This window comes from Squalius cephalus (genome assembly GCF_949319135.1).
Source record: "Squalius cephalus genome assembly, chromosome: 11".
Classification (NCBI taxonomy): domain Eukaryota; kingdom Metazoa; phylum Chordata; class Actinopteri; order Cypriniformes; family Leuciscidae; genus Squalius; species Squalius cephalus.
In genome coordinates this window covers 41,393,285-41,408,344 of record NC_137132.1, presented here as the reverse complement: position 1 = coordinate 41,408,344, position 15,060 = coordinate 41,393,285, and the positions used below count along the sequence as shown (strand labels likewise).

Sequence of the window (15,060 nt, the reverse complement as noted above, 5' to 3'; positions counted from 1 at the left end):
CCCACTGAAATAAAAATGCCCCATAAAATACAATATTGGCCCTTAACAAAGCAGGTTATTTCTGGCCGTGATACAGAGGGCAGGAGCTAACAAGAAAGTTTGGTAATAAGTAACCATAATTTGTTAATGAGTAACAAATGAGTTGTTAGTGTTCACCTCAGCCTTTAAGTACGTTATGATAACACTGAGTCAATAAAGAAGGGTGTTGCTGGCTCTTTGAAGAAAGACTGCTGAAGTGAATCTCGAGGATGGCGAAGTGTAAAACAGACTGCATTGAAAGGCCACTGTCTCTGGCCTTTGAAAAGCTTGGTTGTGTCGTTGGTAGACATCCATGGGTGTTTTTTTTATCAGCTATATGTGTAGCTGCTGCCCTTGGAGCTGGTTTCGTCTTTCTTGACGAGAGGGAGGCAAATGATATTGAAGACCAGTTTACGCCTGTCAATGGACCTGCCAAGTTGGAGAGGGCAATTGTGGTGGAAAATTTCCCACAATCTGAAGAGTTTTCTCAGCTACGGCTTACGTCTGAAGGCACTTATGCCTCTTTGATCATCACAGGCTTGCAAGGAGAAAATATATTAACTGAAGCAGCTTTTAACGACATTATAGAGTTAGATAGACAAGTGAAAAGTATGACGACAGGAAACACTTTTGAAAACCTCTGTGCAAAAACAAAGGGAAGGTGCATGTCAAATGCAATTTTAGACATTTTAAATAACAATGCTACTGAAATTGTTTCTTCAACCATAACATATCCGATGAATAATGGCACATTTTTGGGAACAACCATCGGCGGTGTAGATTTAAAGCCAAATAGCTCAGAGCTGAAAAGTGCAAAAGCAGTCAGGCTTTTTTATTTCCTAGACGAGCAGAAGACAGTGGGAAACTCTGACTGGCTTGATGGCTTTCTAAAACTCCTCTCAAACTCTACGGACCAGAAAACAGTAAGTCAAAGAAATGTTTGTGAGTTATGAGTTATATCTACACGCAAACAGATAGCTGATGACCATTGTGTGTGTAAAAGTACCTCAAATGACATTTAGTGCTTGACTTATCGGAGATGCTTGGATAAAAGTCATTTTGACAGCAATTCAAATATACAGAGATAATGAACTGAATACACATGTAGATGTTTGATTTTTCTGCAGACTATTCATGTCCTGTCATAATTTGCCATAATTATTTCTTCACTGAGCTTCAACACAATGCAAAACATTCATGTATACAGTAACTATGCTGAACAGTGTTTTGTGTTGAATTTCTACAGGTCCATGTGTCTTACTTTACATCAGTATCAAGACAGAATGAGTTTGAGACCAGTTCAGACTCTGTCATCCCCCTCTTCGCTGTTACATATTTCCTGGCCATTAATATTTCAATTCTATCTTGTTTGAGGTATCATGAATAATTAAAAAAAGATCAAATAAGCATGTTTCTTTCACTAGTTATGTCATTTATCCTTTGTCTCCTTCCACAGGTTAGACTGTGTCAGGACGAAGGTGTGGGTGGCCATGTCTGGCGTCGTCTCCGCTGGGATGGCCGTGTTGGCCAGCTTTGGTCTGCTGCTGTTCTGTGGGATGCCGTTTGCCATGACCGTGGCCACAGCCCCCTTTCTGATTCTGGGTAAATGTCATTTATTTCATCATCTAGTAGGTGTCTCACAGCTGATGTTCACAGGCTCACCATCTCTGCTTTCCTCCAGGTGTTGGCGTTGATGACATGTTCATTATGATCTCCTGCTGGCAGAAGACTGAAGTTCATAAAGCCGTTGAGCTTCGTTTAGCAGAAACATACAAAGAGGCCGGCGTGTCCATCACTATCACCACGCTGACAGATGTGCTGGCTTTCTACATCGGCCTCCTGACGCCCTTCCGCTCAGTTCAGTCCTTCTGCATGTACACCAGCACAGCTCTTCTGTTCTGCTACATCTTCAACATCACCTTCTTTGGCGCGTGTCTCGCACTGAACGGACGGAGAGAGAAAGGCAACAGACACTGGCTGACCTGCATGAAAGTTCCAGAAGCCACTGGTGATGGTGGAGGTTGTTGTGTTGGTGGGGCGTATGATGAAAACACACGTAAGGAATTTGAAATGCCAATAGATTCATTCTTTAAAAACTATTACGGTCCTTTCTTAACAAGAGTGTGGGTTAAGGCGCTTGTGTGTCTGATCTATGCCGGGTATTTGGCAGTCAGTATCTATGGATGCTTCCAAATGCAGGAAGGTCTAGATCTGAAGCATTTAGCAGCAGACGGCTCATATGTTGGTAGTTACTATGACAAAGAAGATGAATTCTTCTCTGCCTTTGGTCCCAATGTCATGTTAGTTATAAAGGATGAAGACTTTCAGTACTGGAACCCAACTGCTCGCAAAAGTCTTGACTTGTGTTTGGAAAATTTTCTAAATATGACAGTGTCAGATTCAGGCATTTCACCGATTTCTTGGCTGAGTGCATACATGCAGTTTGGACTGAGTGCAGGTTTCAATTTAGACAATGAAACACAATTCAAAAGCTATTTAACTGCATTTCTTAATCTGTCTGGTTTTAGTGAAGATGTTAATTTCATTAACAATAAAATTCTTGCTTCACGCATGTTTATTCAGACTGTGAACATCCGCACAGCAATTGATGAGAAGAACATGCTGGATGTATTTAGAGAAACCGCAGAAAAATGTGGGAAGTTGCAGACACCCGTTGATCTGATAGTGTACCACCCTGCATTCATCTATTTCGACCAATATGCCGTCATCATCACTAATACAATCCAAAACTTAGCAATTGCTACATGTGTAATGTTAGTCATTTCACTCCTGTTGATCCCAAACCCTCTTTGCTCTCTCTGGGTGACATTTGCCATTGCATCTGTCATTGTGGGAGTGGCCGGTTTCATGGCATTATGGGATGTTAGTTTAGACTCTGTGTCTATGATTAATCTTGTTATTTGTATCGGGTTTTCTGTCGACTTCTCTGCTCACATATCCTATGCTTTTGTGTCAAGTGAAAAGTCCTCAGCGAATGAGAAAGCCATGGATGCCGTCACTAAACTGGGCTATCCGATCATTCAGGGTGCCATGTCCACTATCGCCGGTGTGGTGGTGCTCGCGGCTGCTGAAAGCTACATCTTCAGGACCTTCTTCAAAATCATGTTCTTAGTCATTCTGTTTGGGGCCGTCCATGGCATCATATTCATACCGGTGTTCCTGACCTTCCTCAGCGCTTGTAGTAACAGTCATGAAAGAAACAAAGAAAATCTTTCAGAGCCTAGAGACACAAGCGAACAGTGAGTAAAAGCAGTTGTGATTCAGAATGAATGGCCTGCTGATCCTGACTATTACTGAGCTTACTTTTCTGAAAAATCTCACCTGTAGAATTTATTAATCAAGGTAATTTCTGAATACACTTTTGTGCTCCAGTTTCCCTCACAATCCAAACGCACAGGTTGAATTGGAGACTAAAATGTCTCTGTGTGTGTGTGTGTTCACCCTGTGATGGACAGGCCATATGTCCTGTGTTTTTCCCAGTTTACAGCCTGAGAAACTGTGATAGGCACCGTGACCTTGCATTGGACAACTGGTTTACAAAATGGATGGATGCACTTTTTTTCTTTGTTTGAGTTTAGCTCTGAATGGCACTTTTATTTGACCATGCAAGTAAATAGCAATCGTTCTGTTATGTTCTTATGTATACACTGCATCTTACGTGTTTTTGTGTATTTATATTTTAATCATGTGTATCTTTTTGTTTTCTTCTTTTTATCCTTGTCATCAATATGATTTGCAATGCAGTTACGTTTAATATGTCATCTATTCTTTAGCACGTCAATGCAAACACAACCTTGCATTTGTAATGCAGTTACATTCAAGTACATTAATTAGACCACATTACTGAACATTGGGAATTTTATGTTTGGCATTAAAAGATCTTGATCTCAGAATAATTGTCATTAAAGAGATGAGTGAGTAATTTTTGGCACGGTTTATGCATGAATGCATAAACACCTCTTCCGCTTATTTTCTCTCCTGGATGCCATGATAGATGTGAGCGGAGGCAATATTTCCTGATCATCAGCTCTAATGTAAATGAGCCCTAGTGTAAATCAGCACTAATGTAAATCAGCTGTGTTCTGCCTAAAGTATCTGGAGGTGCCGCCACCAAGCGTTACTTTGTAAACAGCAAGTTAAAGAGTAATCCATCTATTCTGTGTCTTCAATTAAAGTTCAATGAAACATTAATTCAATTCAATCCTCATTTATTTGAATAGCGCTTTTCACAATACACACCATTTTAAAGCAGCTTTACAGAAAATGCATGAGTCCACATTCAAATTTAGAGTGATCTGTTATCAGAGGTAACTGTCTAAGTTACGTATTTCAGAAATGTGCATATACAAATCCCAGTTATCTTAAAATATAATAATTTAAACAATGTAAAAATTTAAGGCAGAAACAATGAGCTCATTGAAGTAATAAATACTTGTCTGTCAACAAATGATTATGACATTTAGAAAATATAGCATTGGTGCATGTTGATTCAGAGTTTGCGTCATATGAAGATTAATAAAGTTAGTAATAACTCAGAAAAATAATAACTCAGATAGGAGACCGACAGTAAATCAACAGTGAATCAATGTTAATCTTGCTTTATGTACAGCAGGATTCTACAGCAGACTTATATAGCGTCTTTCCCAAGCTCAAGGACGTTTCACAATAACAGTAAAGAACAAACAATCAGGTCAAATGCAGTTGCATATCACATTTCAATCGAATACAAGCAGAAACAAAAAACAACACTATTTACAGACAGCATAGAAGGTGGGCAGGTTAGATGCCACGTAGGCATAGGCTGCGATCAGCTGCCGCGGTCAGCTGTCAAATCGCTCCAACCACTACCGTTCTCCTATTAGACCGTAAGGATATATATAAATGCGGCACTTCTGCCTGGGAAATATGCTTAAACTGCTCGCAACCCCCCCCACCCTCACCACTATAAGTATCAAGCATATTTCTGTGCACCTTTTGGCTGTTGTCTTCTTTGTTTCAGATTATCAAGGCTTCCAAGTCCTAGAGTCACGGACATCATCGTGAGAGACACACCCTTCCTCATAGCAAGCTACAGCATAGACGTCCCGGACTTCACTGCTACGTCTACATGTTAAACCACGGCTTAAAGACTTACTAAACTGTCTTAATCATCTGTATTTTGCTCAAGCTGATGGTTCCATAGGGGGGTTAATGCTAAAGCTACGTATGTCATTAATTATGGAGCAAGAACCCCCATAAGGAACCATACCGCCAATGATAAATTGTGTTCAATAAACTCAAGTAAACTTGCCAAAGTGGTCTCGTCTGAAATGGTATTTAAGGAAACATTATGATTGTAATACAGAGTTATGGAAAATGTTCAAGAAAAACATGCCATGACTGATAATACTGTTTAAACAAATGGGTTTTTAGTTTAAACTTAAATTTATGCAGTCTAAATTATATCCATTTTGACTTCTTTCTAACAGAGACCATGTAGGGTTGAAATTAACATGGTTTTAAACCAAAAAGTTACTAACACAAACAAAGTAAATACAACGTCCTTCAATTTACATGTAAATACAAAGTTCTGTCATGAAACTCTAGATGGTGCAGGCTAATAGGTCCTAACTCAACCTGCTCGTAATCACATCATTATCTATAGGGCACAGCTGATTGGTTCATGCTGTATCAGTAGCCAATGAGCTACCGTGCTAAATCTTCAAATACATGGGTAGCATTGCCTAGCGTTACTTTGTAAACAGCAAGTTAAAGAGTAATCCAGCTATTCTGTCTTCAATTAAAGATCAATGAAAAATTAATTCAATTCAATCCTCATTTATTTCTATAGCGCTTTTCACAATACACACCGTTTTAAAGCAGCTTTACAGAAAATGCATGAGTCCACATTCAAATTTAGAGTGATCTGTTATCAGAGGTAACTGTCTAAGTTACATATTTCAGAAATGTACATATACAAATCACAGTTATCTAAAAATATAATAATTTAAACAATGTAAAAATTTAAGGCAGAAACAATGAGCTCATTGAAGTAATAAATACTTGTCTGTCAACAAATGATTATGACATTTAAAAAATATATCATTGGTGCATTCAGAGTTTGCGTCATATGAAGATTAATAAAGTTAATAACTCAGATAGGAGACTGACACTAAATCAACAGTGAAACAATAATCTTGCTTTATGTACAACAGGATTCTATGCCAGTAAATAATAATAATGATAAGAATAATAATAATGTTTAATTTATATAGCGCCTTTCCCAAGCTCAAGGACATTTCACAATAACAGTAAAGAACAAACAATCAGGTCATACATAATAAATAGACAATAGAAATTTGCCCAGTCCAAAAAATGCAGTTGCATATCACATTTCAATCGAATACAAGCAGAAACAAAAAACAACACTATTTACAGACAGCATAGAAGGTGGGCAGGTTAGATGTAAAAGACTAATGGTATTTAAGGAAACATTATGATTGTAATACAGAGTAATGGAAAATGTTCAAGAAAAACATGTCATGACTGATAATACTGTTTAAAGAAATGGGTTTTGAGTTTAGACTTAAATCCATGCAGTCTAAATTATATCCATTCTGACTTCTTTATAACAGAGACCATGTAGGGTTGAAATTAACATGGTTTTAAACCAAAAAGTTAATAACTCAAACAAAGTAAATACTACGTCCTTTAATATACATGTAAATACAAAGTTCTGTCATGAAACTCTAGATGGTGCAGGCTAATAGGTCCTAACTCACATTATTATCTATAGGGCACAGCTGATTGGTTCAAGCTGTATCAGTAGCCAATGAGCTTCCGTGCTAAATCTTCAAATACATGGGTAGCATTGCTTATGTAACGGAGTTAAAAATGCACTTTAATAATTCTTATTTTCAAAATTAGCATCTGTGAATTTTATCTCATGGAGTTATTTTTATTTATCTTTATTTTTGCGAATGTTTCCTGTGGAAATGACCCTACCTGCACACTATCCCTTTTGTACCTCCTAAGCGTCCGTAGTGCTCCGTCTCCCTCAGTCTCGTTTTGCACTGCTGAGGGTAAGTTGTGTAGAAATGTGCTGCTAGGCTAATGTACTGTTTTCTTTGGAAATTGAATCATTTAAGTTATAACTTTCAATGCATATTGTCTGATGTTAATACAATAATGCTACGTAGCAGTTTTGTGTTAGTTTGACTGCTAAAATAATTTTTAGCAGTGTTTTTCATACTCAGTTTCTAGCCGCCATTTTACCACGGCTGGCGGGCCGTGTCATGTGAACAATGTAGCTCGTCGGAGATTTCAGCGCCCCTTTTGTGTAGAGTGAACACTGTATTTTTGTATGTTTAGGAAGCAGAAGTGCACTAAGAGGAGTCCAAAAGGCAATTAATGTGCATTGTGTTCTACAGGTATGCATTGTCCTTTTGTTTATTCATGTAATTTTCGTTGTCTCGGTTACCACACACTTTTCATTCAGCCCACCGGGTGTCACTGTTATGCTATTTTCTTTAAGGAAACATATACTGTGTTTATGGATTTGTTGCTGTTATGCTATTTTCTTTAAGGAAACATATACTGTGTTTATGGATTTGTTGCTGTTATGCTATTTTCTTTAAGGAAACATATATACCGTGTTTATGGATTTGTTGTGAGTAATGTGCACACTGAGCAAAATACCTCATGTAATGTTAAAGTAATGTATTTGTAATGTATTCTAAATACATTATGTAGATCATTCTGGTGAATGAAGTGCTCAGTCTCGTTTTGCACTGCTGAGGGAAGCAGAAGTGCACTAAGAGGAGTCCAAAAGGCAATTAATGTGCATTGTGTTCTACAGGAGGCAATAAATTGTGAAAAAGAAGTCATCTTGTGAGTCGTCCTTCATATACCCTAACCGAGGCCGTTACACTGGTGCCGTGACCTGTCGGATCTACAGATCAGCTTGATGCTCATCGCCGTGGATGCTGTCGTCCTGTTCTGCAATCAAGATTACTGTGTGGTCAGGTTAAAACGACAAAGCAAAACGGACTAAAAAAATAAATAAAAATTGTGGGTTAGGGTGTAGTAGGCCTACTGCAACTCAGTTTATTGGTGATTTTTTTTAATGTTGTATACATAATTTTTGTTCTTCAGATTAATCTGCTTTTACTCCTCTCTGTTTCTTTATGAATACACACAACGCAAGTACACTTGATGAATTGAAAGCAGATGCTACAATAACAATGGATACGTTTGCTAGTCCTAGTTTGCCAAAAGGTAGGGGTGCTTGGCTCTATGATACTACTTACAGTAGGGATGTGGGACATTCCAAGTGTATAAATGTTGGTTATACAGATACAGGGTTGGGTCAGAGCCCGGGATGTACTCCTGTTAGTGGGTATCTTAGGGATGGTCCCCACACTTCCACACCTGGCAGTGATGCTGATGTCATTCGCCATCTCACAGATATGGTAGGGCAGCTAGGTGCTCAAATAGGTGAATCCATTGTTACAAAGCTGATGTCAGCTGGTGTTGTAAATATGACTGGTGACCATCAGACTACTTCTCCCGATCAGAACACACACTGTGACGTTAATAGACATGACCTCCCACATGTGACAGTCCATCTTAAATCTGATAAAGGACTTCAGTCTTTCAGAGGTGACGACACTGACAAAAACTCAGTCCAGGACTGGATTGACATGACTAAAACTCATCTCAGAAAACAAGAGATTCCTGTGCATGACCAAGCAGAAGAAATTATGAGCCATTTAATGGGCAAGGCCAGAGATGTTGTAAAGATTGCCCTGCGTAGTGATCCTGCACTTGATGTTAAACGTAAACCTCAACTGATATACAATGTGCTTCTTCACTATTTCAGTGAGGCTCCCTCGTGTCTCCCACTCGCAGACTTTTATGCTACTCTACCTAAACACAAGGAAAACCCAGTCGACTACTGGATTAGACTGAACAAGGCAGCAGATCTAGCTCTTGAAGGGTTACACAGACAAGGGAAACAGACAGAGAATATGAATGATGAAGTGGCCCTTATGTTTGTCAAGCACTGCCCCGACCCAGAGCTGTCCTGCACTTTAAAGTGTAAGCCAATTCATGAGTGGACCTCACGTGATGTTCAGCTGAGGATTGATGATTATCAGAGAGAGCTGAGGGCTAATTGCAGATCAACTGGCACTGCTCAGCTGAAAAGCCACATCACCACCATCACCTCTGAGCAGACCTCTCCACCACCTTCAAGTCTGACGTTGTCAGAGCAGCGCCATGCTTCAAGCCCCTCACTTTCCTCTCTCCATGCTCAGCGCCATGGGTGTCATCCTCCTCCTTGTTCTCCTCCAGCACCTGTCCCATTTCAAGGTGAGCTCCAACGTACTCCAAGCCATGCCTCTGTCCCAGTTGTTGCTCAAAACCTCCAACAGTCAGAGGATAGACTTCTCACTCGAATGGTCGACATGTTTCAGGAGCTGATGGATAAAATGCAGCAGCGCAATATTTCCCAGCCCATCCGAGGTGGGAGATTTCAGCGCACAGCGCGAGACAGGCGTCCCAGAGAAGCTGCTTGTAGAGTTTGTAATGGGTCCAGTCACACCACCATTTCCCACTGCATGTCGGAGAGACTGTGTTTTGTCTGCCTTGCTCCAGGCCATACCAGACAGGATTGCCCCACAAACAACTCCTCCCAATCCCGGTCTGAGGGAAACTAGAGGACCTGTATCCAGAGGGAGTTAGTACGGGTCATTCTTTAGACTCCCACACCAATGACATGTTTGATGCTAAGACGGTTTACACGTCTGTGAAAGACTCATGTAATGACTCTGAAGTTGTTGTTGTTTATCAGAACATTCACAGAGTGGGCAACAGTGACAGTCTTTTCTACACATCTGTGATAATGGGTGATTCAGTGAAAATGGGCGGAATGTTGGACAGTGGTTCAATGGCTTGCAGCATAAATGAGGCAGCTGAGACAAAATTGAGAGATGCTGGAGTGATAACAGAACAAAAGCTGATGGATGTGAATGTTGTACTTGTTGGATGTGGTGGACTTCGTGTTAAGCCAAAGTGTGCTTTTGAAGTGGAAATGGAAGTGTATGGCTGTAAAGTGTTAGTCCCCACGCTTGTTGTTCCAGGACAACATGATGAGTTGATACTAGGAACCAATGTTATAAAGCACATCCTGCATCAGTCTAAGCTATGTGAGTCCTATTGGGAGACAGTGTCCGGCCCCTGCCCTGACAGAGACCCAGAAGCTGAACATTTCCTGTCTATGCTGTCTGGCCTGAACCCCTGGAGAGGTGAAGATGTTCCTGTCAAAATCGGGACAGTTAGGAGTAACTCAGCTACATGCCTCGAGCCTGGCCGTGAGTATCTCATCTGGGGGAAACTACCAAAAAACACAGCTGTTTCCCCTGGCAGTACTATCGTGACAGAGCCCACGTCATCCCGCTCAGCTCCTAGAGGTGTTTTGGTTGCAAAGATTGTGACTTCCCTGTGGGGAGACAGGTGGGTCCCACTAAAGCTCATCAACACATCTGACAGGCCGGTGCTGTTGAGACGCAATGCTAAGCTGGCAGATGTCTATTCATGTGTGTCTATTGAGGACTTGGACATTGCTGAGTGTTCAGAGGCTCCACTGGTCAGCTGCACCCAGTCAGCTGCATCATGTACTGCTGATGGAAATGCCGCCAAGGACAAGCTCAGGTCGATTGGGCTCAGTGCTGTCGACATTGAATCATGTGAAGTTTCAGAGGACTGTAAGAGGAGGATGTCGGACCTTGTTTTACAGTATGAAGACGTCTTTTCACGCCACCACCTGGACTGTGGGGAGGCGAAGGGCTTTGTACACCGCATACACCTATCTGACAACAGACCATTCAGGCTTCCATACAGGAGAGTGCCCCCTGGCCAGTACCAGAAACTTCGCCAGGTACTGAGCGAGATGGAGGAGAAAGAAATCATCAGACAGTCGACAAGTGAATATGCGTCACCATTGGTGCTTGTGTGGAAAAAGAACGGAGATCTCCGCATCTGTACAGACTTTCGCTGGTTGAACAAGAGGACCTTCAAGGATGCTCATCCCCTCCCTCACCAGGCAGATTGTTTGGCAGCGCTGGGAGGTAACTGTTTCTTCAGCACAATGGATTTGACTTCTGGCTTCTACAACATGCCACTGCACGAGGACGACAGGAAATACTCTGCCTTCACCACTCCCATGGGCCTCTATGAGTATAATCGTCTGCCACAGGGCCTTTGCAACAGCCCTGGAAGTTTCATGCGCATGATGACCTGCATCTTTGGAGACCAAAACTACCTGAGTCTACTGTGCTACTTGGATGATCTGTTGGTGTTTGCTCCTGATGAAGAAACTGCCTTGTTGCGCCTGAAGATGGTGTTTGACAGACTGCGCAGTCACAACTTAAAGTTGGCCCCCAAGAAGTGCTTTTTCCTCAGGAGGTCTGTTAAGTTTCTCGGCCACATAATTGATGAGAATGGAGTGTCAACGGATCCCAGTAAGGTTGAGAACATCACAAAAATGACGAGCTCTGACCTCATGGAGACTGATGGTGTTACTCCGTCGCAGAAGCGGATAAGATCAATTTTGGGGATGATTAATTACTATCAGCACTTCGTGCCCAAATATTCTGCCATCGCCCAACCTCTGTTTCAACTACTGAAAGGTGAGAAAAGAAAAGGCAGGCAACATAAAAACAAACTGTCAAGCAGGAAGTTGTGTGCATCTGACTGGACACAGGAGCAAGAACAGGCTTTTGCAAACCTGAAGGCTTCACTGGTTCACAGTGTTGTTTTGGCTCATCCTGACTTCACCCGTCCCTTTATGCTGTCGACTGATGCATCTCTGGATGGAATAGGTGCTGTTCTGTCTCAAGTTCAAGAAGGTGAAATACGTGCCAGGCCCATCGCTTTCGCCAGCAAGTCGTTATCTCAGTCCCAAAAGAACTATCCAGCTCACCGGTTGGAGTTTCTGGCGTTGAAATGGTCAGTCTGTGACAAGTTCAGCCACTGGCTGAAAGGCCACAAATTCACAATCTGGACAGACAATAACCCACTGACTCATATCCTGACAAAGCCAAAGCTAGACTGCTGTGAGCAACGCTGGGTTGCCAAGTTGGCGGGTTACAACTTTGATATCAAGTATGTCCCTGGTCAGCAGAACATCGTTGCTGATGCCCTGAGCCGTGTACCATTTGTCAAGGAGAGTGTTGGATGCAGGCTGCTCGCTGAACCTTATGCTGGCCTCTTGAACGAGGTCAGAGACATGTCAAGTACTTCTGTCCAAAACGCCTTCCGGTCATCCAGTGGTCACAGAAAACCTTCTCCAGTCAGTAACAACTCCCAGTCCGCATGCAGTCCACTTCGCATGCACGCCCAGTCTGTTGAAGTGGAGGATGTGTCTGCTGTGCTACAGTCGCACATTGAGTGGGATGCTGGCCCGAGGGCTCGTGCTGTTTCAGTGTTGCAACACCTACCTCAGTTGGTTCCACCTGGACAAGACAGCTTACCAGCTTACACTGAAAAGGAACTCCATGATAAGCAGTTGGCGGATGGAACTCTCTCTCGTGTTCTGTCCTATGTTGAGAGACGTAGGAGGCCTTCTAGGAGAGAAAGGTTCAAAGAGTCAGTGTATGTCACAAGGTACTTGAAGCATTGGGACAGGCTCACTGTGAGCAATGGCGTGCTGTACAGGGTTTCAAAAGACCAGAAAACCAAGGCAAAGCGTTTCCAATATGTGGTTCCTGACTCACTAAAGACTGATGTTCTGCAAGGAGTTCATGACGGAGCTGGACATCAAGCTCAGTCCAGGAGCCTCAGCTTGGCAAGACAAAGATTTTTCTGGCCAAACCTCGACAGAGATGTGAGAGACTATGTTCGTCATTGTCAGCGATGCATCGTCAGCAAGACAGTTGAGCCTGAGGGACGGGCCCCATTGGAAAGTATAATGTCAACCAGGCCACTGGAGCTTGTTTGTATCGATTTTTGGTCGGCAGAAGATTCCAGAAACAAGTCTGTTGATGTCTTGGTAATAACAGACCATTTTACACGGATGGCTCAGGCGTTTCCATGTAAAGACCAGACGGCTAAGCAGGTGGCAAGGGTTCTCTGGGACCGGTACTTCTGTGTCTTTGGATTCCCAGAGAGGATCCACAGTGATCAGGGTGCAAACTTTGAGAGTCGGCTGATCAGTGAGCTCCTAAAAGTCTCAGGTGTGCGGAAGTCACACACAACCCCTTACCACCCTATGGGAAACGGCAGTGTGGAACGTTTCAATAGAACCTTGGGTGGCATGATTCGCGCACTTTCTCCTGAAGATAAAGCTGACTGGCCTCGACGCTTACAGACCCTGACTTTTATGTATAACTGCACAGCCCATGAGACGACTGGCTACCCCCCTTTTTACCTCATGTTTGGTCGTATCCCTCGCCTACCTGTTGACGTCCTCTTCCGGAGTGTCCTTCATGACCCTGCTGTGACAAACTACGACAAGTACGTGGCATGTCTCACCGATGATCTGAAAGAAGCAATGGTTATTGCACAAGACCATGCTGCAAAAGAGCAGTATAGACATGCTCAGCTGTACAACAAGAGAGTGAAGGGCTCCAAAATTGACATTGGTGACAGGGTGCTCATGGCCAACAGGAAAGAGAGGGGTAAAAAGAAACTTGCTGATCGCTGGGAATCAACAATCTACACTGTGGTGGACATGAACGCAGCGACACACACATACAGGATCCGAGACACAATCACTGGACAGGAGAAAGTGATCCACAGGAACCTGCTTATGCTGGTCAATTTCCTCCCTGTGGGTGGCTCATCTGGACTGTCTGACCACGCCTCGTCCGTGTCTGTTGCAGTATCCTCAGCCCCAACACCTGATGATGTGAGAGGGGCAGGAGAGACTTCTTCTGAGGGAGCGAGCAGGACTCTTAGTACAGCTAGTGACAGCCTTGTTGATGGAAGTGATGGACACTCAGCTATGACTGTGGTAGAGGGACAGAGCCCCTTGACTGTTCCAGAGCCTGTGGACTCTGAGAGAAGAACCATAGAATGGATCACGCAGTTGTCTGCACCTAGTCAGTCAGAAATGGATGTTGCTGATGTAACAAGCGTGACCCGTGACCCTCACGATTCCCCAGTCTTGCCTGAGGACAACCTGACTTATGACTCTGGACTTGTGACTGCTGTGGACATCCTGAGACAACCAGACCACACTCATGACACTGTGACACAGGCAGACACTTTGCACACTACTGTTAAGACCTCACCCATGCACTCTGGCGGCTCCAGTGCACTTACACAGGTTAGGTCAAGATTTGGTCGCTTAGTCAAACCTGTAAACCGACTCATACAAACTATGTCCAGGCAGGACGTTATTCAGGAAAAGTTTGGATGTTAAGACTGTTTGCAAATCCATGTTCCAGGCTTTTACTGACTAAAGCATTACCACATTGCTTAAGTTTTGTTCTGCAGTTTCTTTGTATTGGTGTTTGATGTCCTTTTAAAATGTAAAAGTTTTTTTTTTTAATATCATGGGCCTACATTGCACTGCGTTAGGGTCTTGTGGGGTGTACAAGGCACCCCTTTTCGCCAGTTGCTGGATTGAGGGTTTAGCGCTCCCCTCATACCACTTCATCCTTATGGGATACATTTGGTGTTGGTTTTCTTGATGATGACCCTCTGTAATTTGTCATTTTGTAGTGTTTTCTTCAGTGTTTGTGTACTAGGTGCCCAAGTTCGATAAAATTCAGTGGGGGTGGGTGTAACGGAGTTAAAAATGCACTTTAATCATTCTTATTTTCAAAATTAGCATCTGTGAATTTTATCTCATGGAGTTATTTTTATTTATCTTTATTTTTGCGAATGTTTCCTGTGGAAATGACCCTACCTGCACACTATCCCTTTTGTACCTCCTAAGCGTCCGTAGTGCTCCGTCTCCCTCAGTCTCGTTTTGCACTGCTGAGGGTAAGTTGTGTAGAAATGTGCTGCTAGGCTAATGTACTGTTTTCTTTGGAA

General features: G+C 42.6%; 1 protein-coding gene across 1 annotated transcript; it reads left to right on the top strand.

Moving 5' to 3' along the window:
* Positions 1-248: 248 nt before the first annotated feature.
* Positions 249-5,153, top strand: LOC307167890 (patched domain-containing protein 3-like; the record flags this gene model as incomplete). Its single annotated transcript, XM_079887196.1, has 5 exons — positions 249-941; positions 1,265-1,392; positions 1,475-1,620; positions 1,700-3,278; positions 5,039-5,153. The coding sequence occupies 5 exons, from the start codon at positions 249-251 to the stop codon at positions 5,151-5,153; spliced, it is 2,661 nt and encodes an 886-aa protein (XP_079743322.1).
* Between the last annotated feature and the right edge of the window lie 9,907 nt (positions 5,154-15,060).